The 26,336-nt window shown below is 43.1% G+C and overlaps 1 protein-coding gene across 3 annotated transcripts in view; it reads right to left on the bottom strand.

Moving 5' to 3' along the window:
- The window catches only part of usp47 (ubiquitin specific peptidase 47), a 98,997-nt gene that overhangs the window by 2,827 nt on the left and 69,834 nt on the right, over positions 1-26,336 (bottom strand). For all 3 annotated transcript variants that reach the window (XM_060940953.1, XM_060940954.1, XM_060940955.1), the window contains 15 exons: positions 25,948-26,024; positions 24,469-24,524; positions 24,233-24,345; positions 24,023-24,130; positions 23,557-23,764; positions 23,325-23,440; positions 21,123-21,242; positions 20,285-20,993; positions 16,313-16,488; positions 16,117-16,197; positions 15,867-15,982; positions 12,095-12,213; positions 6,450-6,580; positions 6,303-6,350; positions 3,826-3,956 (listed from right to left, as the gene is read on the bottom strand). In XM_060940953.1, the coding sequence (XP_060796936.1) occupies positions 3,826-3,956; positions 6,303-6,350; positions 6,450-6,580; positions 12,095-12,213; positions 15,867-15,982; positions 16,117-16,197; positions 16,313-16,488; positions 20,285-20,993; positions 21,123-21,242; positions 23,325-23,440; positions 23,557-23,764; positions 24,023-24,130; positions 24,233-24,345; positions 24,469-24,524; positions 25,948-26,024 (2,309 nt within the window). The remainder of the gene's footprint in view (positions 1-3,825; positions 3,957-6,302; positions 6,351-6,449; positions 6,581-12,094; positions 12,214-15,866; positions 15,983-16,116; positions 16,198-16,312; positions 16,489-20,284; positions 20,994-21,122; positions 21,243-23,324; positions 23,441-23,556; positions 23,765-24,022; positions 24,131-24,232; positions 24,346-24,468; positions 24,525-25,947; positions 26,025-26,336) is intronic.

The raw sequence follows: 26,336 nt of genomic DNA, 5'->3' as shown, positions 1-26,336 counted from the left end.
GTAGGGATGCAATTTGTGGTCGACATTTGCGAATAGATCCGTGAAACAAAAAGGCAAAATACATCTTCTGTTTCTGCTTGTGTGTTCTCGTTTCTTTCTCTGCAAGATCAAAAAACATTGTGTATAACTCCATACTCGCTACCATGAAGTCGAACCCACGCGTTCTAAACCTAAGATAGCTAAGTGCTAGTGAGAATGGTTTAGTTATTGGTCCAGAAAAATGACATCATCTCGCCTTACTCCATCTTGCAGTTGCACTCATTAGGCAGGCTTTCCTTTTCTTTTCCGCTGGCGGGAGAGCTGCGTCCGCCATGTTTGTCCATGCCGACTTGTTTTTAGATTAGATTAAACTTTATTGATCCCTTTGGGAGGCTTCCCTCAGGAAAATTAAGATTCCAGGAGCATTATTACAGATAAACAGAAAAGAAAGAGAGAAAACTTCTAGATAAATTAAAATAAATTAAGTATTTACATATACAAATATAATAGTGTAGCGGCGAACATGACATTTTCACCAGAATATTTCACTTGGTGAGCAAAGCATGAAAATTGGCACACATGTAGATCAAACCATACTGTTTCCAAAAACAATCGTTGGCCATCGCGATTTCCGCCATTTTAAAGATGGCCGCCGCCGTTTTCAACATGGCGCCATTTTCAACAACCAAATTTCCGAAATATGGACATTAGGGGTGGGCAAAATTATCGATACGGCGATATATCGCGATACTTTGTCTTCCGATTCAATATCGATACTCAAAATTTGAATATCGATATTTTTTCAAATAATAAAATCATGTTTCAGACGGGTTGTAAATCCAGTACGACTTCCGCTCCGCAAGGTGTCACTGTGCCGCTACCTCACTGCAAGGCACTCTGTCTTCTCTTTTTTTTCCCGGTGGTTGCAGTGAGGGAAAAAAAAAAACCACAAGCAAGCATGGCTGTTAATGTAAACCTAGAGACGCCGCCGAACTTTAAGGCAGATGTTTGGAGGCACTTTGGATTCCAAAGGAAAGGAGAAAAAAAAAAAAAGTGAGCTGGACAAAGAGTACTCACTTTGCAAAACCTGTTTCGCTCCAATTAGATATTCAGGTAACGCAACAAACTTGCGAACTTACTTAGCACGACACCACCCCGACATATTAGCTCAGACGGAGCCACCGAAACCCGACCCGAAGCAAACTACACTGGACAGCGCCAAAGTCCTCCCGTCTACTTCAGTGATGTGTGACTTACTGTAACTGTGAACTTAATTTTGTCATTTAAGACCAAAGGCAAGAAGCTGCACTTTATTTTGCATTTTCAATTTTAGTGTGTGAGACACTGCATTTTATCTTGAGTATTTACTCTAAGTTCAGAAGAAATGTGATTCACTGAGGTTTCAGTTCAGTTTCAGTGTGTGGACACTGACCCACACTGCACTTTGTTTCATAATTGTGCTCAGGGAGACTAAGATGCACACTGCACTTTTCAATGTGTTCCAGACAGTGTGTTGTTCCTGCAAATACGTTGTAACTTGCGCTTGTGTAGTTACAATAAAATGGCATGGATAATTAGAATTACACTGTTTTGACTCAGTTTGCCCCATGAATTATCACCATCATCTGATGTACATACAACTCAGATTTTAAGATGCATAATGCGGTTACATTTTTCAGTGAACTATGTAGAATATCGCAATATATCGCAGTATCGTATCGTGACTGAAGTATCGTGATGCGTATCGTATCGTGACTCAAGTATCGTGATGCATATCGTATCGTGAGGTCCTTGGCAATACCCACCCCTAATGGACATGTATCTTTATCGTGGTCGTTTTTTTGGCCGGATTTTCACAATTTTAATGTAGAAGGCTTTGGTTATTATGTGAGTGAAGTTAGAATGACTATTCTTTCAAAATAATTCAACCTGGATCAAAACTGTCCAGGAGCATGATAAAAGTTTGATTCAAAAGGGCAACTAAGAAACTGTTGTTTTATATTCTCAAAAGAGTAAATTGCAAACACTACCAGGGCACAATGGTGCAATTTACTGCCGTTAAACTCGGCATGGGGTTCAGTGTAAGCTTTGTTCATTATTGATACAAAGTCTCCCAAATACATTACGATCTGCCCCGTATAAACAGGTCGTGATGTCGTATCCGAATTGACGGAGTGTGCTAACGCGGGAGAGCCGAGCCAAGAGGGACGGGGCTAAGGCCCAATCCCAATTCTAATTTCTACTCCTACCCCTCCCCCTTGGCCCTTCCCCTTGAAACTGAGCTACAAGGGATAGGGCTGGAAATTCAACCCCTACGTATTGGGATAGCCCTTCAACGATCGCATACGTCATCGCGTACCTCCGTCAGCATTTACGTTAGCAAAACGCGACCAAATGCGTCATTGGCTGCGACCAGCCGCTACAGTCAGAGCCAGAGGCAGAACCAGAAATCTCTGCTGAAATGCCGTCTGCTGCTGTTGTGATCACTGTGTCCTGGGCTATAGGCCTCTTTTTACGGTTGTCTGCAGCTAAACGGAGAGTGTTTTTTCCCCACTCTGAACAAGTGCATATCACAGTACTATGTTGAAAACTTGTTTCAGACAGTTAAAATGACCAATATGATGAAAATGTGTTAAAAGCTTGAAAACATGAAAATCCATGCTTAGAAAGTTGTTTCATGTCACATATGCTCGAATGCACTCATTTCACTCAAAATCACTGTTCCTTGTTAAAAGTTTGCTTTATGCGCTGAACATGTGTTTGGAACAGGTTGAAGGCGCTCCTGCTGTAGGAAAGCTGTTTTCTTGCACTCAGTGACCCAAAGTGTGTATTCCCACTCTGAACAAGTGCATGAGACAATCTTTCGCCGCGGGAACCGCCATTTTTCTGGAATCCGCATGGCATTGTGGGAAATCACTCAAACCCCTTCGTTTGGAGTCAGCTCCAGGAAAATCTCCGTTTGGAGGGGTACAGAAGCCCTACCCCTTCCCCTCTGCGTTAACTGGGATTGGGATACCCCTACCCCTTCACGTGAACGCGCAAAATGGAGGGGAAGGGCCAAGGGGTAGGTCCAAGGGGTGAAATGGGATTCGGCCTAAAAGTCCCTTGAATGGTGTACAGATCGCACGGGAGTTAAATTGCACTGGATGAACGATCGGGCTAGGTGTAGGAATTCCTATCTTCGAACCTAGTTGTATCCCATACGTTAAAGTGTTATAGCTGTAGGTGGTAAAAGGATAATCCCTCGGCCTTCAGTTATTGATAGTGACAAGTCATTTTCCTTATTACTGCGTTTATTACACCATTTTGAAAATCATGGCAGCCATCTTGAAAATGGTGGAAACTTGAGTGGCCAATGATGATTTTTGGTCAGGTACATGCAGACAAAGTTTCATGCAAAATTTGGTGCTTTGCTCACCAAGTGAAATATTTTACCAGCTATCCGCTCCACTATAAAAGAATAAGATATGGGAAAGAGAAGGGGAGGGGGAGAGGAAAAAAAAAAAAAAAAAATTGTTAAAAGTGGGTCAAAAACACCCCACAGTGGTCACGTGATTCTGTTGCTCGCTTGCTTCGGTAATCTCCGGAATCATTAAATGTGGGATGCTTTTTATCTCTGCAAAAAACATTTACACGCAGGGTACACGGTGTGTGCGGCAGCAAAGCATCTCGAAACTCCAACAGCAACAGAACATTTTGCCCAGAATTCAACTTTGCAGTCAGAACCTTTAGATATCCTTTACCACAATCAGAGCCAAGTTCATGGCCCACTGTCCTCTGCATTTGACACCAGATTTCTCTCCTTTGTCTTTATATCCTGTCCTGAATGGTCAGTGTGTACTCTACCTGTAAAACACCACTGCACCATCGTCGCAGATGTAGAGGGGCCAGACGTTCAGTGTGGAAACCTTAGGATTCCAGTCTAAATCCTGATGGATCTCCAACACGGATATGTCACAAGGAAACGTTCCTCGGCCCTACAGGTGGAGGACAGGGATGCACAATGAACCGACCACTACCAAGACACATTAGTTGAATAGGGCTAGAACAAGATTCTACTTTCATAACTATCAGTGGATTTATTTAGTTAAAGATGACTGGACGGAGAACTGTGCGTTTACTTTACTTTGAGACGGAGGTCTCATAACACTCAGTGGTAACATGAAGGGCCACTCCAAACAAAACCTTCTTATAAATAAAAAAGTAGTGATGTCTTGTGTAGCCATAAACTATGACTAAATTTTAGTGCTGTCAAGCGATTAAAATATTTAATCGCGATTAATGTCGCGACTGTCATAGTTAACTCGCGATTAATCGCAATTTAATCGCACATTTTTGTCACATGAAAAACCATTGTAATTCTCTTATCAGCATAAAAAAGTGAATGGGCTTGCTTTGTACCAATGTTTTTTTTTTTTTTTATTGCAGAGCATAACACGTCTTGTCACAGCCACTGCAAAGTCGGGCTGGAGCCGCCGATGGGAAAACGAAACCTAAGCCGAGCACTGTGGCTCTTCGTCCCGAGGCGCGGGGCTAGCGCGCCCTGCCCGCGCTGGTTCTTTGGGGGGAGGGCAGAGGACTCTGGCTGTGCGGGGCGTGGCATTACAGTCTAGCTGCTATCATTTTTCTAAACAAAGTCTCTGTTTCAAGTTCCTGGCAGTTTCAAAAGCTTATGAAAAACCTACATCATGTCACAAAGCGTTAATCTCGCGATTAAAAAAAAAAAAAAATTATCGCCGTTAAAATTGAGTCAAGTTAACGTGTTAATAACGCAACATTTTTGACAGCACTACTAAATTTCAAATATTTAAAAAAAAAAAAAAGTTGTCAATATTCAGGTCATGAGAGTTGCTTATCTAGAATTTTGTGTCGTGGAATATTTTCTACACATTTTAAAAATTTAATATCCTTATTCTATCCACATTCACTGGATATGAGCAATCGTGTGCTCTGATTGGCTACTCTACTACTAGGCTATCAGCTCATATACCGTGAGCAGAGAAAAACAAAATGGCGGCGCATGTTGCTGAACCATCCGAGGATGAAATAAAAACTCTACTCGAAAAAACAAAACCCCAAAAAACACACACAAAAAAAAGGCAACAAAATATGGAATGAAAGTCTTTGATGGTAAGAACATTTTTATTTTTCAAGAGCTATCGCATTTTTCACAAATTGCTCCTGTTATTTCGCCAGTTTGTTTACATTAAAGTGCCATTCCACCATTGGATGTATTTTTTTGGCATAAAATACAATATATTTTATGACATGACTAGACAGAAATCTTTTAGCTTCAAAATGATATATCAAACAATTTGACAACGACAAGTATATTAATTTTGCGACCAAAGTCACCTACCCTTTTAATTTCCGCGCGGTAGTGAAACGTGATGTCATCGGCAGGTTCCCCTTCTTGTGTACCACGTCACATGTGACGTGGCACAGATTATCAGCAATGGCGGATAGAACGCGATTGTCAGCTTCGGAAAAGAAGCGAAGGAAAATAGCAAGTGATGCCCAAAGGAGACGGTCGATGGTGAATATCGGCACAGCAATCGACAAGTGGAAATCGCGTTCTATCTGCCATTGCTGATAATCTGTGCCACGTCACACGTGACGTGGTACACAAGAAGGGGAACCTGCCGATGACATCACGTTTCACTACCGCGCGGAAATTAAAAGGGTAGGTGACTTTGGTCGCAAAATTAATATACTTGTCGTCAAAAAATTATGTTTGATATATCATTTTGAAGCTAAAAGATTTCTCGGTCTAGTCATGTTGTCATAAAATATATTGTATTTTATGCCAAAGAATACATCCAATGGTGGAATGGCACTTTAAGTAGAAATTATTTTGGCAGACAAGTTTTTATTTATCGGATTTGCAAAAAATAAATGCTCCGTTTCTCAAAATCCAGTGAATGTGGATAGAATAATACGGTTATTCCACTCAAGCTAGTTGCACATGGCTTATAGCCGACTCTGCGCCCCACTAACTCATGTACGACTATTTCGTGGAAAAATATATTACTGTGTAAAAACACTTTTCAAATTTAAACCGAGTCTGTACAGTTGATCAGGTATAAAATGTTTTGTTTTCAATCTTGAATTTGAAACCACACCAAGTTTTTCTTTATTTGACTGCAAAATCAATCAGATTTTAAAAAAAAAAAAAAAAAAAATGCAATGATGCCCTTCTCCAAATGAGCACGGCATCGATCCTGGCTATGAACTCATGCATTAAATCTGAAAATCAAAACATTAAATACCCTAAAACACAGCCGAGTTTGAGGTCTCTGACTTCAATAAGCAAGCCATCGTACCTTGGCGAACTCCAAGTTCTCGAGAGGAATCTGACTCATTTCACTGAGCTGCAGGGAAACAAACATGAGAATGAAACACCTTCCCAGACCAGCAGTGTTGGCGTTAACTTCACGTCTGTGATATGAAAAGTAAAGACGGGCCATCACCTTTTCCTTGAGTTCATCCACACTGCTGCTCTCCAGCACCACCTCACGGAAGGGCTCCAGCTTCATCTGAGCCGGACACCAGCGCCGCGTCAGCACCGCCAGCTGAGACATGGACTTCATCCGCTCTGGTTCTGCAACACACATCCCCCACATTGAAAAGACGATCATACATTTCAGGGCTCGAAATTTATATATATTTTTTTCACCAGCCAGCCAGACTAGTTACCTTCCAAAGTAACTCGCCAAACAAAATCAACTCGCCAAAACTTGCTCATGCATGAATTTTACTTCTGTCAAAAATAACATGAGAGTAGTTACCATTCTTCATGACTAATGTGCATTTATTTCAAGACTTGAGTATTTTGATACTGGGTTTTTTTTTTGGCACACTTTACAAATTGGCATTTGCTGTTCCACGTTCTCCTCGCGATATCCAAAAAAAAAAAAAGCCAGATGACTGACCCCTTACTAGTTCCTTTTAGGAACCAATTCGTCCGCTTCCATTTTTAAATTTGTCGCTGAAATTGACAGAGCTTCCACGGTAGCCTATGCAACACTAGCGATTGCACGAACTGAGTCAGCGCTGTTAACCGAAACTAGGAAATCTTCCCGCAAGTTCTTTTCAGCACCGAGATGTCGCCCGGGATTGGTTGGCGAGTGTGTGACGTTATTTATTTTTTTTTTTACCCTTAGGCAGCCTCTCAAGTTACTGCCTGAGGGACAGGGAGAAAACCACCGGAAAATGGTTTTAAACAAACGCAAGTCGGCAGATGACCATAAAATACTCTATAGTTACGATATATGTGTATCTCACAGAATTTTCAGAGATATATTGAGTATATTTGATATATCACACAGCCCTAGTCTGAATCTTCGCTTCATATATATTTTTTATTTTCAACTAGCCAGCCGGGCTGCCTAGTGACAGGAATTACCCGCCAAATGACAAATTAATGGCCCTTTTCCACTACCCTTTTTCAGCTCACTTCAGCTCGCTTCAGCTCACTTCAGCCCGACACGGCTCGCGTTTCGACTACCAAAAACCAGCACGACTCAGCTCGTTTCAGCCCTGCTTAGCCCCTAAAACTCACACCGTTTTGGAGTGGGGCTGAAGCGAGCCAAGCCGAGCCGAGTGAGGTTGGGGGCGTGAGCAGACACTCCCCTGTGCACTGATTGGTGAGGAGGAGTGTCCTCACATGCCCACACACGCCCCGCGAGCGCGCTGGGATCTGTAAACACTGCAAACCCGAAAGGAGAATAATTACGAATTACGAGAATTTCTGAAGCCTTATGCGCCTCGCCTCATCTATACGCTCTTGCCAGTATCTGTTGGCGGTGTCGGTGACAACAAGCCACAGCACCAAGACCAGCCACACTAACGACTCCATGTCCTCCATGTTTATTGTTTACTATTCGGGTCGTGAGACTACCGCTTAAAAGATCACTGATGTCACTGTTTGCGCTGCTTAACGACATCACCTGACGTCCACCCACTTTCGCTAACTCCACCCAATGTGCCCACCCACTTCCAGCCAGCACGGTTCAGCGCGGTTGTAGTCGAAATGCAACTCCAACAGCCCCACTCAGCTCGACTCAGCACGGCACGGCTCAGCCCGACTCAGCCGCGTTTGTAGTGGAAAAGCGGCATAAGTCGCCTCGGGCAACCGGGCCACCGCGAATTTCGAGCCCTGCATTTAGATTTAAAATAAATTGATCTTGGCAGGCTATAATGAGAGGTTTACATACATCGAGTCAAATGATTATGAAGCTAATGTCCAGCCATAACATTTTCATCTCATCTCATTATCTCTAGCTGCTTTATCCTGTTCTACAGGGTCGCAGGCAAGCTGGAGCCTATCCCAGCTGACTATGGGCGAGAGGCGGGGTACACCCTGGACAAGTCGCCAGGTCATCACAGGGCTGACACATAGACACAGACAACCATTCACACTCTCATTCACACCTACGGTCAATTTAGTGTCACCAGTTAACCTAACCTGCATGTCTTTGGACTGTGGGGGAAACCGGAGCACCCGGAGGAAACCCACGCGGACACGGGGAGAACATGCAAACTCCACACAGAAAGGCCCTCGCCGGCCACGGGGCTCGAACCCGGACCTTCTTGCTGTGAGGCGACAGCGCTAACCACTACACCACCGTGCCGCCGCCATAACATTTTATTTAAGAATATTTGTATAGGTAATCGTATGGGGCTGAGTAAAATTAAGGATTAATTTCACGAGTGATTTCAAAGTTTACGCGACTCGGGCAATTTCAAAACTTCAAAGTCACGAGTGAAATGAATCCTTAAGTTTACGAGGAACCATACGATTACTTGTTTATAATATATAGGGCCAAATTCATACTTCGGAAGCCATTCAAGTTCACAACATTTGTCATTCACGTTTTCTAAACCAATCAGGGCGCAGGACCATCTTTTCATGTTTGAATCGGTTTCTGAAGTGTCTTTCATCATGACACAGCGACACGGCACGAGGATTTGCATCTTTCAGGATTGATCCCTGATATTTCTCTAGTCTCAGATACCGATCCAATGCTGCCTGCATTACTTTAAGAGAGTCTGGTTCGTAGTTTTCCCCATTTTCTTTCCTCGCTTCTGCATAAAACTGCGATAGCACCTTGTCTAACTCACAGCATTCATATGCCACTAGACAGTCGTTTATTTGTCTTTCTGCGGCCCATTTCTTCAACACGGTATTTTCATTTCCGCTTGCAGCTTTCAATTGGTTTATCAATATAGTGAAACGCGGCACTGCTGAGTCAGCCATTTTGTTGACAAAATTTGCTAATTTTTGTAACCGTAACCAAGCAACGAACTAGCCAATAGCATTTCAGAAATACGGCCCCGTGTTAAGGGGAAAAAAAAAAAAAAAAGCCCTCCTTGATTGACCAATCAGAATTGAGTAATTTGGCCCAAGGCATTATAAAACAAGTAATAGAAAGTGCATCAGTTCAAACATACCAGAGAAAAGGTTTCAATTGCATAAAGTGCTTCACGGATGGTTACGAGCTCATGTTATAACTTTTTTGTGCACAGGAATTACAAATGGAACTAGTGCATGGTCCCCGTGATCAAACCGTAATTATAAAAAAAAATTTCATGTGCACGACGCGGTGACCAACAGCAGCCTGATGCCAAAGCTTCAACAACTATTAGTGCATTTCTGTCCGGTATACATTAGGCATCATATTCAACCAGTATGGTTTAAAAAGGAAAAAAAAAAAGTGCAGCTGAGGGAGTCAGATACAACAAAAAAAGATAAAGACAAAGCTGGCTCAGAGATAATTGGTCTGAAGTGCTATTTTTAAACTGCCATTGGACTGGTTTGTGGCACCAACTGACTGTTCCCTCTCCAAGTCTTCTGAACTCTGGTTTGCTTGAATAATTAAATGATGATATCTTAATTTGGTGAAAAAAAGTCTTGAGCAACTCTAAATAAGAGTTTCATTAGTTCTATCTAAACAGCATTACGATTAAAACTATAGAATGTATATACTGTACAGGGCTCGAAATTCGTACATTTCTTCACCACCCAGCCGGACAAGTTACCTTCCAAACTAACTCGCCAAACAGAAAATCAACTCGCCAAAATTTGTTCATGTATGAATTTTACTCAGGGGTGAAAGTAACTTATTTCTTGCCGTTACTATTATTTTGAGTCATAGTACGCGCACGCCAAAAAAATAAAAAATAAAAAAAATAAAAAAAATACACCCAATTGTCTACTTATCAAGCATTCACTAGGACTTCTCATCACTCAGTAGTACTAGTATAGTACTTTTTATCACACTATCACTCTCATCCACCTGTATCAGTTTTTGATTATAAATAAATTGCAAACATCATTTCAACAACACAATCGTTTTAATAACTTTTTAGCTGAGCAGTTGAAAACTAACTTTTCATTTTGGGCATTCTGTCTACTAAAACACTTTGGATACCAGCTGCGCACGTTGGCGCAAGATGGTTAAGCAGTGGGCTACGCGCGTTCTCGCACGTCGTCTGTCGAGTGAAACATGGAAGGAATTCACTTCAGACGTAATTCAGAGACAGGTCAGAACGAGTTATATCCAATGTATATTGAGGAAAATGTGTTGCTTTTGGTAAATTAACGTTAGCAGGTGTGTTATGCTGAAAGTGCATTTCCCCCCCCCCCAGAGACAGTACATTTTTCTTTCCGGTACGACCAAATCTTTTATGCCGCTTTTCCACTACCAACGCCGCTGAGTTGGGCTGAGCCGCGCTGAGTTGGGCTGAGTCGAGCTGAGTGGGGCTGTTGGAGTTGCATTTCGACTACAACCGCGCTGAACCGTGCTGGCTGGAAGTGGGTGGACACATTGGGTGGAGTTAGCAAAAGTGGGTGGACGTCACGTGATGTCGTTAGGCGGCGCAAACAGTGACATCAGTGATCTTTTAAGCGGTAGTCTCACGACCCGGATAGTAAACAATAAACATGGAGGACATGGAGTCGTTAGTGTTGCTGGTCTTGGTGCTGTGGCTTGTTGTCACCGACAACGCCAACAGATGCTGGCAAGAGCGTATAGATGAGGCGAGGCACATAAGGCTTCAGAAATTCTCGTAATTCGTAATTCTTCTTCTTCCGGGTTTACAGATCCCAGCGTGCTCGCGGGGCGTGTGTGGGCATGTGAGGACACTCCTCCTCACCAATCAGTGCACAGGGGAGTGTCTCCTCACGCCCCTAGCCTCACTCGGCTCGGCTCGCTTCAGCCCTACTCCAAAACCGTGCGAGTTTTGGGTGCTGAGTAGGGCTGAAGCGAGCTGAGTCGTGCTGCTCTGAGGTAGTCGAAACGCGAGCCGTGTCGGGCTGAAGTGAGCTGAAAAACGGTAGTGGAAAAGGGCCATTAGTGGTACGCCGGACCGGCCAGGACCGGCTTACTTTCACCCGATTTTACTTCTGTCAAAAATAACACAAAAAGAGAGTAGTTACCATTGTTCATGGCTAATGTGCATTTATTTCAAGAACTGGAGCATTTTGATACCGTTGTTAAATACATAAATGAGAACACAGAACACCATAATATATCAACAAATAATAATATATTGGACTTTTTCCCCCCCGGTCTGCAGGTTGGGATGTGTGTAAACCAATCAGGATGCTCTTTGTCTAGCATGCGCTTCATGAACTGGCACACTCGCAGTCTCTCTCGCGCACGCCGTCATACGCGTGATGCAGACATTAATGTTTCGCGTGCACGCTCTTGCTCACTTGCTCTAGATTCCGGGAGATATTATCCAATTTGCGGGCATTAGGGAGCCACTATCAATATGCAGGAGACTTGGGATGTCTTATATGCATGCGCAGTAGTGAAAAAAACGACAGCCTGACCGTCCCGCCGATAAACACAGACACGGCACGCACTTAATATGTGGCGGCTTTAGTTGACGGTGTGTCTGAATCTTCGCTTCAAATATATCTTTTATTTTCAACTAGCCAGCCGGGCTGGCTAGTGACAGGAATTACTCGCCAAATGACAAAGTCGCCTCGAGCGACCAGACCACCGCGAATTTCGAGCCCTGCTGCATCTTGTCATGTCTTTGAGTAAGAATGATCGTGAACTAAGGTTTTTGGCTATGTCCTTTCTTGTAGGGATAAAATCTTTACCGTCAAGAACTTCGAGGAAGACTTCCCAATTACTCGAGATATTGATGTCCTCCTCATATACGTGATACTCCAGAAACACAGTGCCTGGGTTTTTCCATGTCTTCTTCCTGAGTCGGAACCTACACAAGCACCAACACAAGACAAATTTATATTTGTGTGGGTTCAGCTCCTTTGCCACATGATACCACTGAGTCAGGCCACTGAAAAAGGTCAGCTGCTGCTAGGAGGCTGCTAAGAGGCACAGAGATAGAAATTAATAACCCTTGACATGAGATCAATGGCAAATTCTCTTGTGTGAAAATGGGGGATTTTACAAAAAATACATGGCTTGGCCAAAATAAAGACATAAAACAAAACCCACACTATCCCATTTCATTAGATTGCCTTTAGCTTTAATTATGATACATGTTTGTTATGGTGTTGCTTCAGCAACCTTATCCAACATCACAGCGTTTACTCCCTTCCAGAGCCACTTAAAGGGGAACTGAAGTCATTTTTAAACTTGCTTTCTTTCTTAACGTGTTCAATTATGTTTTCGGTTTTAGTAACCTTATATATCGTGACTCATATTGGTAACTACGGTAATTGCAATTAAATATTATACTTACTTATCGGCCTATCCGGTTTTTAGCCATGTTGAATTTAGTTCGTTTGGTCCACGGCAGGCGTCGCTTATCCGCATGATCTTCACGAGACTTGTGCGAGACTTCAAAATGTGAAACGTCGGCGCTGCCATTTCGAAAACTCCGTTCCAAACGAAATATCGCACAAAAATGAGTTTCAATGACGATGACTGTCTACTTTTTCGAACTTTCCTGATTACGTCAGCATTAGAAAGCGGGCGCGCGCGTCTTTTGACAACGTTGGCAGATGCTTGTCACTTTGATTTCCGCTGTACGTTTTACTTCCGTCCTACGATGTCCCGCACAGGTCTTGATGAATCTCGTTTACGGCCGTTGCTTTGACGTATGGACTGATATATTACAGAGCATATTTCAAACACTCAACTTGCTATAAAAGGTGACAAAATAGCTATCAAAAATGCATTCCTATATTTAATAAAATGAGATAAATAGAATTTAGATTATATTTAAAAAAAAAAAAAAAAAAATTGGCTTTCAGTTCTCATTTTTCACCTAGATCTTGTATTGATGGGATTGTCCCAAAGACTTTCAATGGGGTTAAGCTCAGGACTCCGTGGTGGCCAATTCATATGTGAATGATTCCTTGTGCTCTCTGAAACATTTCATTCCTTCGCAATTTGAGTTCTAATTTCACACCTGTGCCATCAGGAGAAGGGGGGGGGGGGGGGGGGGAAACGGATGATATATCCATTGATGCGATAACCTGGTCATTTGTACATTCAAGTCATCAGCTGAATTCATTTTCTCGCCACAACATTGTTGAGCCTCGACCTGACCAACCACAGCCGCAGATCATAACACCGTTCATGATGGGTGCATCACTTCATGCGTTTCCCCATTCATGCCCTGACACGCCCATCGCTCTGGAAGAGACTAAACCTGGATTCATCAGACCACAGGACCTTTTCCACTGCTCTCAAGTCCAATCTTTACCCTCCCTAGCAAACAAGCATTTTCTTCCCATTAGTCTCGCTAACAAGTGGTTTTCTTACAGCCATACAGCTGCTTAGTTCCAATCCTGTGAGTTCATCACATTGCGCGTGTGCAAGTTCGAGCATCAGTTGACAGTTCACTACTATCCTTTTTCAGGTTTTAATAAAAGCACTGGACAGGTCTTAACCCAATTCCAGACCCTTCTGAAACATATTTTCCACAACCACAGGATACATCATCTGACATGGTGGTTCAAGAATTGAGAAGCTACTCTTTTTTTTTTAGGGGGGGGGGGGGGGGTTGTCAGTTGAGACACTCGGTGCGTTTACATGCACATAGAGAAAAATCGAATTTCTGCCGTAGCTCGACTGAAATCGAAGTTCTAAATGCCATGGAAACACCTTAGCTCGGCTGAAATCGAGACGAACTGGATTTCTCGTAATCGAGCTACGCGACCTAGATTATGCGATTGTAGCCAAGCTACTTAGTGCATGTAAACTCTATCGAGCTACATAGTCGAGCTGTTTACTTCAGCACTGCCCCTTCCGGAAGTGACGAGCGACGAGACCACAAGCGGGAAACACAACAGCCTCGGTCGGCATGACAACAGTAGTAGAGTGTGTGTTTTTTTTATTTATTATATATATATATATATATATATATATATATATATATATATATATATATATAAAAATAAAGTGCTGTCAAGCGATTAAAGTCGCAACTGTCAGTTAACTCGCGATTAATCGCACATTTTTGTCACATGAAAAACCATTGTAAATTCTCTTATCAGCATAAAAAAGTGAATGGGCTTGCTCACCGTTCGAACTACGGGGGTACTCGGGGGATCCGAGATCCCCTGAAACAGACATGAGATCCCTTGAAAACATGATTTGGGAAATGTTGGGGGGGGTCTCTAAAATATTGGCAAAATTATGTTTATTGACAGCAATCGTGTCTAACAGGAAGCATTTGGATATCCGAAGTGAGCGCGCGATGGAGAGCCGCGCTCTGAGACAAGCGCAAGCACCCCCCCCAAGGGAAAAAAAAAGGGACCCCCCCCCCCCCGAAAATATCGGCATAGTTCGAACACTGGTTGTACCAATGTTTTGGTTTTTTTTTATTGCAGAGCATAACATGTCTTGTCACAGCCACTGCAAAGTGGGGCTGGAGCCGCCGATGGGAAAACAAAACTTAAACTGAGCACCGTGGCTCTTCGAGGGAGGGCAGAGGACTCTGGCTGTGCGGGGCGTGGCATCATGTCACAGAGCGTTAATCTCGCGATAAAAAAAATTATCGCCGTTAAAATTGAGTCAAGTTAATTTTTTTATATATATATATATATATATATATATATATATATATATATATATATATATATATATCCCCAACATTTGAAGAATGTCAATAAAAACAAAAACAGTTGAACTTTGTGTGTTTATTAAGACAAGTTAAACTGTAAGCAAAAAAACGGAACTGATAACTTTGTTTATACTCTTGAATAGCTCTTCATGACGACAACCGGAAGTGTACCAACACGATGGGGCGTGTAGCGCCACCTGTGGCTCGGGTGCACAATGTACCTCACACAATAGCTCGATTTCCTTGTGTGCATGTAGGATTGGATTTCTCTGGCACCCCTGCTGGGACCCTTAGCTCGATTTGGATGTGCATGTAAACGCACTGAGTCATTACCAGTCAGTCATTCTGCAATCAAAGGATGTTAAGACTTGCTTATTTAAATCCAAATGGCTATTTTTTTTTTGGCCAGGCAGTTTACATTCATACAAAAGTATATTGTATTGAGTTAATACAAGACTCCATTAGGATTGTTACAGTTTCATTGTGGAAAATCAGACCGCTGCCTCACTTCTGACTGATTACAATGCATTTCAGTCCATTACCATCTTTTTTTTTTTTTAAACCAGATCAAGTTCAGCCAGGTCCATAAATATTAGAACGACAAAGTTCGTGTTATTTTAGCCGTCCAGCAGCTAACAGAGTGCTGGGGTTGAAATGAAATCCTGTATACGAGTCTAAAGTGCAGACTTTTAGCTTCAATAAGGATATGTACATTAAACCCTCATGCGGATGCTACACAGACACATTCATAGCACACAAATAATTAATCGATTACTCACTCGTGCAAAATCAGCTCCAAAACACCAGTTTCCTGGAACGAACATATGACTCACCTGTCTATGCTCAGGTCCAGTTTGCACTGGTCTCGGAGCTGGGGCAGTAACTCCTCTTTCGACTGCCTCACCGTCATACCCTTAGCGAACACAGTATCCAGTAGGAACCTACAAGGCTAGGGAGAACCATCACATCCACATCAACCAAATTTTCCCACCACTTTTACCTAAATAGCTGAAACGTGTTTTGCAACTTCGTCTTACGAACAAATTCTGCACTCAAAGCCCTCAGATGTAGATATTTATTTACCTCTGGTTCGTTGACTAAGAGCTGGTACACCTTTACTCTGTATTCCCCTTTCTTCAGTGCTCGTCCTAACCGAATGGTGATCTACAGATTCCCCCCCCCCAAAAAAAAAAGAAAAGCAGGATTAAAATTACTCATCCCGACTCAGAGGCTGAGATTGTGTGGTATTATGACACGCTAGTCAGGAAACAAGTCAAACCTTGTTGTCATCTGAGAAAGAAGAAAGAGTCTCGTTGAGTCGCACGCTCTCAAACTCCTGGTTGTTTGCGTAGACCCGGAAGACCTTGAACTGCGTAGAGGGGACTCCGACGAACGGCTCCAGGTTCTGCTTGAATGCTGCCAGAGTGATCCTTTTATCAACATGGACAAGTAAACCTGAAAGCATGGAGAAAACACCAAAGCGTGAATAAATTATTTAAATTCGATTACTGCAAAGTAGATAACAGGGATGCATTGTATATCGGTTAATTATTTACACAACTTTGACCTTTGTATTAGATCCTAAAGACGACTGCAGTACACAATTTCACACCAATAAAATCAGAGCATTAGGATGCTACAATATTACACACCGTACATGCACTTACAGGAAATTAATCAGACGTGGTGGTGTTTCATTACGCTTCTAATACAGCCAACAACTACAGCGTACAAAGCACTAAACCGAAAAACCTAAATCATCTGAGAAAAGAAAATAGCAAGTTTTTAAGTAGCTTTGGATCATCCAGCATGGAAGTCCCCGTCAATTAGTTATGATAGAAACGACAAAAAGTATTAGAACAAGTGGATTATACAGTGTTAAAGAAAATTAAAGCTAGACTGCCTTTCAGATTCAAGTGTAGGTCATAAACAGAATTTTCCCTGACGCCAATTATTTTTGTTTAGTGGAACGAAAGCTACTGAATTTGAATCACAGACTTCCATTTTTATTCGTGCCCCCCCCCGCAATAGAACAATTAATGTGGCCTTAAATTCTCCGCTATTTTTTCCTGCTTCACCATGACCCAATTCAAGATACTACATCATGCATCACGTGGTGGGCTTTCCCCGTTCGCGCAAGGCATTGTGGGATACAAATTTGAAACAGGAGAGAAAAACGGAGGATGCGAATGAAACGTGAAAGACCGACTACAGTAACGGAAAGCAAGAAGAAAAGACGTCATGTTGCAAAGGAAAGCAAACGCAGGACCAAACTAGGGCAGCACGGTGGTGTAGTGGTTAGCGCTGTCGCCTCACAGCAAGAAGGTCTGGGTTCGAGGGCCTTTCTGTGTGGAGTTTGCATGTTCTCCCCGTGTCCGCGTGGGTTTCCTCCGGGTGCTCCGGTTTCCCCCACAGTCCAAAGACATGCAGGTTAGGTTAACTGGTGACTCTAAATTGACCGTAGGTGTGAATGTGAGTGTGAATGGTTGTCTGTGTCTATGTGTCAGCCCTGTGATGACCTGACGACTTGTCCAGGGTGTACCCCGCCTTTCACCCGTAGTCAGCTGGGATAGGCTCCAGCTTGCCTGCGACCCTGTAGAAGGATAAAGCAGCTACAGATAATGAGATGAGATGACTTGTTCCATGAAATCAAGTCATACATGAACTGATGGCCAACGAGGCACGTAGCACTGAGTCGGCTATAAGCCATGTATGAAGAAATTGAGTGGAATAACATTCTATCCACATTCACTGGATTTTGAGAAACCAAGCATTTTTATTTTTTTGCAAATTCGATAAATAATTTTTATGCAAAACATCTGACAAAATCATTTCCGCTTAGGCAGGCTTCTTAAAAACTTGTCGATGGCTGCACAAATTGCCTTTCGTGTTGTTTTCTTGTAGAAAGTGCAGTCTTGCTGTTGTGCCGAGGTACAGAATAGCGTTAGACGTTTTAATTCTTCCTTGGACATTACATAACTGAAATTTTCAAAACTTCTTTGAGCTTTTAAACCAGCCTAAAAATAAAAATTCAACAAATTTTAATGCTTTAAGATGAAGAATGTCAACAAACCAGTGAAATGACTGGGGGGGGAGAAAAAAGTTCTTACCATCAAATACTTTCCATATTTGGTTGCTTTTTTCCATAATTTTGGTTTTTCTCCACCCCAAGTAGGAGTTTTTATTTCATCCTTCAGCAAAACGCTCCATTTTGTTTCTCTCTACTCACGGTATAAGAGCTGATATCCTAGTAGTAGAGTAGCCAATCAGAACACACGACTGCTCATATCCAGTGAACGTGGATAGAATAATTAGTGATTGATTAGTATCAGGTCACCTACAAGATAAAAAGCCATCATCTTCCATCCAAAAGCAATGACATTTTCAACCGAAACCATTTTTTACTTCACTCTGAACGTGCAGGTGGGGAAAAACGTTCACCAGTAGAGTCATGCACTCACAGCTAAAACCAATGTGGCATTTTCACTTGAATGGCAAAAAATACATTGTGATTTTCATTCAGCTGACAGTGTCACAAGACAAGTCAAATTACAATCGCAACAGCTCGCAAAACAACTTCAACATGCTATTTTTGGGCCCATTTTGCAGGTAACACGCTAGAAAGAGAGAAGTATAATCAGATTAGGGTTAGGGTTGTTTTACAATCAGGGTACGCAAGCTAAAAATCACATTTAACACTTAGTCAATATCAAAAGGCTTGACTAAATAAACTTGGTTGTTTATTGTAGCCCTGTGATAGCTCTATTTACCATGCAAAAAAAAAAAAAGAAAATTGGTGATAACGTTATTTTCGGTGAATGTGTGGCCTGGGAAATCCCATGCTGCTTTGCACAATCGTTCCGATCTGAAAAGACAGCATGGAAACTATGGTCTAAAGGCTCGCCTGAGTTAGGGAGCCAATCAGAGAGTGGGGAGGGGTGGAAAGACGGTGACGCGTACTACTCGACAAACGGAAGCTTGTAGTTTATTTGGGACTGTTTATGGATCACATTTAACATGGTGGCGAGCAATACGAACCAAACTTTCGATCAAGCTTTAGACACTGTTCTGAATAGTTTAGAGCGAAAGTTTGTTTTAAAAAAGAACAGCGTCTGTCTTCTTTCTGTTTAAAAAAAAAAAAAAAAAGAACGGCATCTTCTTCGCCTCTTCGTCGCTCTAACTACATCACCGAGTACAACTGCCATGATTGGCCATGGGCTATGTATACGCCAAATGGTAGACATTCGCAACGTCCAATAAACGGCTGTTGACAATCGTAAACCACGCCTCCCCTACGAGAAATTCAATAGGCGGATTCCAGACCATATTTCACTTGTGATATGGTCTGGTGTTAACCAGACTAGCAATGTGTGTCATATTTAGCAAAATTACTCACGTCATTTAGAAAAAAAGTGCTTTTTTGACCACAGGTAGCTCCAAAAAGGATGCACTTAAATCATTCTTTATAACACAAAACAAATATTTGGTTCCATATCATTGGAAACATAGTTAAGTTTTAATGTTGAATGCCAGTAAGGTTTCAGACTATTTTGATCAAATTAGTATGTAATTGTGTCAAAAAAAAAAAAAAAAAAAAAAAAAAGTCCTCTCCGAGACAGCTAATTTTTCAATATAAAATAACATAAACGATTATTTTCATCCTAAAATGTGGTCAAGATATTGGGACATAAATATTAGAGACAACTAACACAAAGCTTACAGCCTTATATTTAAAAGCACTATGGAAGCAGTGGATTCTGAATTGTCAAAAAAAAAAAAAAAACGTCCTCTCCGAGAATCACTTCATTTGTTTCTCCCATCTTATAGCAGATTACACAAAACTACCATACACGTACGTCAAAAAATTACCTGAAATCTGTTCTTTAACTTGTCCTTCACTTAAAAACTGGTACAAGAACCCCTGAGACACAAACTTTGTACCCCGATTGTAAAACAACCCGTTAAAAACCAAGGTAAAGGGGGCGTCGTGGCTCAGGTGGATAAGGCGCCATACCATAAATCCGGGGACCCGGGTTCGATTCCGGCCCGAGGTCATTTCCCGATCCCTCCCCGTCTCTCTCTCCTGCTCATTTCCTGTCTCTACACTGTCCTATCCAATAATAAAGGTGAAAAAAGCCCCCCAAAAAATCTTTAAATAATGATAAAAAAAAAAAACGAGGTAAATACTTATAATACATCAAAGGGAGAGGAAGCCCCTTCTGCTACTCCCCCCCCATACACAGTTCCTTACCTTTCTGCCCATTTCCAGCAGCATCCTCTTGTGCATACGGTTCTGCTCTGAAGTACAGGTAATGTGTCTGTGTTTTACTCTTGCCGTTCTCATCGTATTCGCTATCAGTGCCCGAGTCCTCCTCAGCTGTATCCCACGTCTCCTTCTTGCCCTCGTGGGCTTTGGAGCGGCGGCTGCTGGTGATGCTGTGCGAGTCGAGGCCGTTGGCCAGAGGCAGTGGTGCGCCGTCAGCGTTGCAAAGCGTGTCGCTGCTGTGGCTCGAGCTCAGGATGTCCGAGTCCACGGAGCTGGTGCTGCGGTCGTTGTTGGCATCCGAGTCGGAGCGTTCCTCCGAAGCCAGCTGGTTCTCAGGCTGCGGGAAATCGAGGTGCTCGAAATCGCTGTGGTCCGAACTCTTCTGGCTCTCGCTGGTGCTGGAGGTTTGTTTCTGCTGCTGCTTCTGCTGGAGGGAAAGGTTCTTTAACTTCTCCGTGCTCTCTTCCAGTATGGCCTCTACGCACTGGCCGCTGCTTTTAGCCCCCTCAAATGAGTCCTCAGAGTCACCGCTCACTTTGGGGCAACTAGTTCTGTGGGCCATGGAACCTGGAGACTGCTCCGGAAGCGAAACAAACAGTCTGATTGTGTTGCCGTGACGGTCCAGAAGCTTCCATAGGAGCGACTCAGTGAATGTAGCCTGGTGGTCCTCGGACTCCGAGCTCTCCACAAAAACCTAAAGGGAGACGAAACTATTCGATATTACAAGATGATGATCAAGGCAGAATTTTTACCAACACATTGATGAGGAACTTCTGATAAATAGTTTGGGAATTTTCCCCCTTTGGTTTTTAGAAAATGGAACCTTGTTACTCCTGAAGAAACCCTCAGCTTTCAGTGTCTTGTTGGGCACGTAGAGAAGCCTGAGGTCATTATAGCAGCGCTCCAGGACGACTCGCATGGTTTCTGCAGACAGCCCAGTGGCCTGAAAAAAGGAAGAGGTTGCTCTTTGGTGAGATTTTCCAATCTTTAAAACCAAGTGAAAATTTATCAAAAAAAAAAAAAAGCCACTGGCTGCTAGATTATCCAGGATCAGGCTTGGACTTTCATGCATCAAATGAACAGATCATAGTGCTTGTGGTATAGACCCTTCCCACGTGACGTTACAACAAACGCGGCTGCCATTTTGGACATGAGCTACCAGTAGTCTACCACAGCCAACGAGGAACGACGGCGAAGCATCGAAAGGAATATAGCCATCAAAGAAAGTTTTTATTTTCAGCAAGACTTCCATCATGCCATTATATTGTTGTGCACCTGGATGTAGTAACCATCAACACACAAGGCAAGATTTATCATTTTATCGGATCCCAACCGACGGAGAAGATGGATGGTCTCTAAAATATTGGCAAAATGATGTTTATTGACATAGCAATCGTGTGTAACGGGAAGCATTTGCATATCCAAAGTGTTGTGTTTACATCAAAGATAAAATAAACCGATATGACAACGACTGCTGCTGCCAGGTTGGGGACACAAATGCCGCTTTTCCACTACAAACGCGGCTGAGTCGTGCCGTGCTGAGTCGAGCTGAGTGGGGCTGCTGGAGTTGCATTTCGACTACAACCGCGCTGAACCGTGCTGGCTGGAAGTGGGTGGACACATTGGGTGGAGTTAGCGAAAGTGGGTGGACGTCACGTGATGTCGTTAAGCAGCGCAAACAGTGACATCAGTGATCTTTTAAGCGGTAGTCTCACGACCCGGATAGTAAACAATAAACATAGAGGACATGTTAGTGTTGCTGGTCTTGGTGCTGTGGCTTGTTGTCACCGACAACGCCAACAGATACTGGCAAGAGCGTATAGATGAGGCGAGGCGCATAAGGCTTCATAATTCTCGTAATTCGGAATTCTTCTTCTTCCGGGTTTACGGTGTTTACAGATCCCAGCGTGCTCGCGGGGCGTGTGTGGGTATGTGAGGACACTCCTCCTCACCAATCAGTGCACAGGGAAGTGTCTGCTCACGCCCCCAGCCTCACTCGGCTTGCTTTGGCTCGCTTCAGCCCCACTCCAAAACGGTGCGAGTTTTAGGGGCTAAGCAGGGCTGAAGCGAGCTGAGTCGTGCTGTTTTTTGGTAATCGAAACGCGAGCCGTGTCGGGCTGAAGTGAGCTGAAGCGAGCTGAAAAAGGGTAGTGGAAAAGGGCCAAAACTAGTAGAAAGGAAGTGTGCCAACAGTGCCAACACACTTCCTTTGTGGTCGATTCTGCTTTAAGGTAAGATGCATTTAATTATTCGTCTGCTGTGGGTTTGGAATCGGTAGCCTGACCGATTCGTTCATGTTTGTGGTGCCATTTGTTTGTTGACGCGTGTTGAAATGGAAGATTGGTTGTTGACATGATTTCCAGTGATGCTTTGGTGCTGCTGTGGATCAGATGTGTTGAGTAGCCTGACTGTTTTTTTTTTCTTGCGTGTGGTATCATTGTTGACGCGAGGTTGTTTTTTGAACATGCCAATGCGGACACGATTTCCCCTGATGAGTTATGACTTCAGACGCGATGCGTGTGTGGAGGTGTGGAGTCCGCGTGATATGTGCGTAAGATAGGCTTCTCATGTGTTTGGAGATCCGCGCTCTGAGACAAGCGCAAGCGCCCCCCCCCAAGGGAAAAAAGGGGACCCCCGAAAATATCGGCATAGTTCGAACACTGGGTTGGAGAAAGTAATGGCAAATAGTGAGTGCACAAACCATAGAAGGTAAACTGTACACAGCGCCAGGGCAGTGTGATGGTATGTCTACTTTTAGATTGTGTTAACTTAATGAACGCACTCGTCGAGTTTCACGTCTTCACGACGGATACTTAAATGTGTGTTAGGTATTATTGTTGCAGTCTAAGCAGTCATTGTAGCAGCGAGATGAGCGAGAACTGAAAGGGTCTGTGCCATAAACCGTTATTTCTTCATGTCCAAAATGGCGGTCGCGTTTACGAAGGTCACGTGAGTGAAAAGGATCTATACGCATGTCTGCAGACAGCGAGAGAGGGGGGAAAAAAAACAAAAACAAAACACGCACTTGTGCAATGAGTTGCTTGAACTCTGTAATGGTTTGGTTGAGGTATGCCCTGACGCTGACTGGAGCAGCGATGGTCTCACTCTTCAGATCCACCACATGGACCTTCACCATCACCTCTGAAGAGTTAAACACAGCCGCACATTCCACAAATCAATTCAAACAACCTTTTAATTTCGAAAAAGTGGCAAATTTTCACATTAGGAAATGGCGAAATGTGTGTGATTCATGGTACCTCCAGGTTTATAAGGCTGGAACACTTGGTCGGGTCGGCGGGTCTCTAGGAGCAAATCGAACATGTAGGAAGATTTAACCCCACCAAGGAGCAGCCCCATAGGCATATCCTCCTCCCCCTCATATGAGCACTCCAGATATTCATGAAATTCATCATACTTCACTAAGCGACAGCAGTCCAGAGGAACTACACCCTCAAGATCCATCAGCTAGCAGGACAAAGCAAACACACAAATATAACTGTGTGTATAGTGTATAATCACCTAATACAGTGAAGATAGTTTGGGTGATCAGGTTTACTGCCATTTCAGCTTTTCGGTATGTACAGTGAAACATGGTGGTGGAAGCATTATGTTCAGAGTTAACACGACAAATGAATCAACATGTGCATATACACACACTTCTGACAGGCGTTATGCGCAACAGTCTACACACAGCAGTCACTAATAAACCTGTCCAAGGCTTACCTTGTATGCCATTTCTGTGGCCTCTCGGAGCGTTTTGTCCTTGTGAACCTCCAGCTTGTTCTCCATCATCATCATCATCTTGACAGGATGCATGCAGAACAGCTTGATCTAGACAAATGAGGGAAAACGGAGGTGTGAGTATTCAGACCGAGAAACTGCGCATTAAAAGTTGCAGTAAAAAAAAAAAGTTTAAAGAGGTGCATGCAGTACCTTGCAAGTATTGCGCTCGATCTCTCTCTGTCTCTTCTCCTGCTCTTCGGACTCTCGTTCTCTTTGAACGAGACGCTTTATGTGCTCTGGGAAGTCTTCGACGTCGAGGTATTCTGCGCACAGTAGTAGTTAGCGTTTTATTTCCAAACCAGCAAAATATTTCAGCAACATCACCGAACTATTGATTTTTAAATGCAACTATTAGGTTGGAAAAGTACAACAATAACTTCTCTTACTTGCATTCCTTGAGGAATCTTTCAGTCTATATATGAGCATGTATGCGTTTGTGGAGCTGTTAGAACACAAAACATAATTATGGGGATTATTTCCAGTCAGAAACACCAGTGATGTAAGAATGTTGTTACTTGGACAACTCTATAGAGATCTTGCAGTCACGTGACCGGAAAGTTAACAGCCGCCATCTTGTCGGTAAAAAACGCCGCTGAATACTGCTGCACTCGTGTACAGAATGGATCAATTTCAACCGACGGACTACACGGCTCATTTTTCTAATGAACAGATAACTAGATACATGTCTAAAATAAACGATCTACAGATTAGTGACCCTTATGGCTTACCGGACGGAGTTTTCACGACCGTGTCAGTGGATATTGAACTGCCGGAGGTGGAATACCCGGATGTGTATAATTACCTCATAAACTTTCCCTCGCTGTTCAGTGGTGAAGCACTGCGTGCTTATAAATCTTTGGACAGTTATCTCTACAGAAATTCAGGATTTGTCAGCCCCCCTAAGATGTGGCATCTTGTAAAGAAGAAAATAACAATCCTCATTGGACGGGTAAGTCACTTAAGTATTGAGTACTAGTGCTGATACTAGATATATCAGTAGTATCCAGCATAGGACTGACCAGCCGATTATGGTGAATCATACATGGCATATATATTTATTTATAAATCCTTATAAGGATTTACTACTAAGACAGTGGTAAATTCTTATAAGTTCTTTACTGTTTTTTTCGTACCACACCGCTAAAGACCCAATCCACCCCGCCCCAACTTCCCGGAATTTTTTATTAGAGCAAGTCATAAACTTATGCCGCGAATAACCACATGGATATACTGAAATAAATACATGACGAACCTGAGATGAAATGGTCACTGCACAGGCGCCAGTGATCGTTCCTTCCAGTCGGTACCCATGCCTTGTTCTTGTTGTTTGGATCAGCCCGGCTGATAGCAGCAATCCATTTTGCGCGCCTGTCAGGGTCCCGTGGCAGCCTATGAAACTAACTTCCCGTTTTCTGACCTCTCCTGTTGTGGCATTTATATGCCATGTAACTCTCCGGCATTGTGGCACGGTAATATCTGAATATTTCGGCGAAAAATAATGAAAGTCAGTGTCGGAAAGACGGCGGAAATATGGCGTTTAACCGACAAGATGGCATTTGTCTACAATCTGGAGCGGATGTGACGTCACATGCAAGTGCTCCATAGGCATCTTGAAAACCACAACTGCGTGACAGAGGGGGGAAAGCACTAAATGGGGCTTTGTTCATGCTTACATAAAGAGTTTGTTTTCATTTCAGAGAGACATCATTTAGTTGTTTAATGGTTGAAGTTCATGGTGACCGTGTCTGTTTTTAAGATGGGAACGTGTAGACTTTTGCCTTTGAAGCCCCACCGTCAAAACAGCAGCCAGAGGCAGACGTGTCTCTGTGTGTGTGTGGTAGGGGAAGAGATGAGGTTTTATTTACCTGGCAAAGGCACTGGAGTAATAGCCTCTGCTCCCTGAGGAACCACCATGTGTCTTTCTGATGTCATCTTGTGTGATCTACAGCAAAAATAAAACAGCATCTTTAGAATATAATTAAGGCCCATTTTACACGGGGACGGTCTGAAACAAAAACGCAAAAGTCCGTTTCCGTTCTCGCTTTTTTCCACGTCTACACGACCGTTTTCAAGGAGGAAATCTGCGTCTATACGGTGACGCATAAATGTGTGGAATTCAATTGGATGTGCATGCCAGGCGGCTAGGTGGTGCTGTGAAAGACCTCCGCTATGTCTGCACGCATGCGCAACGTCTTCCGTCTTGTCTGATCTGCACATCTGCGCCGCGAAAACTTTGACTACTCTGGCTATGGTA

The sequence above is a fragment of the Neoarius graeffei genome, chromosome 15, assembly GCF_027579695.1.
Source record: "Neoarius graeffei isolate fNeoGra1 chromosome 15, fNeoGra1.pri, whole genome shotgun sequence".
NCBI lineage: Eukaryota > Metazoa > Chordata > Actinopteri > Siluriformes > Ariidae > Neoarius > Neoarius graeffei.
This window is presented reverse-complemented; position numbering and strand designations above follow the sequence as displayed.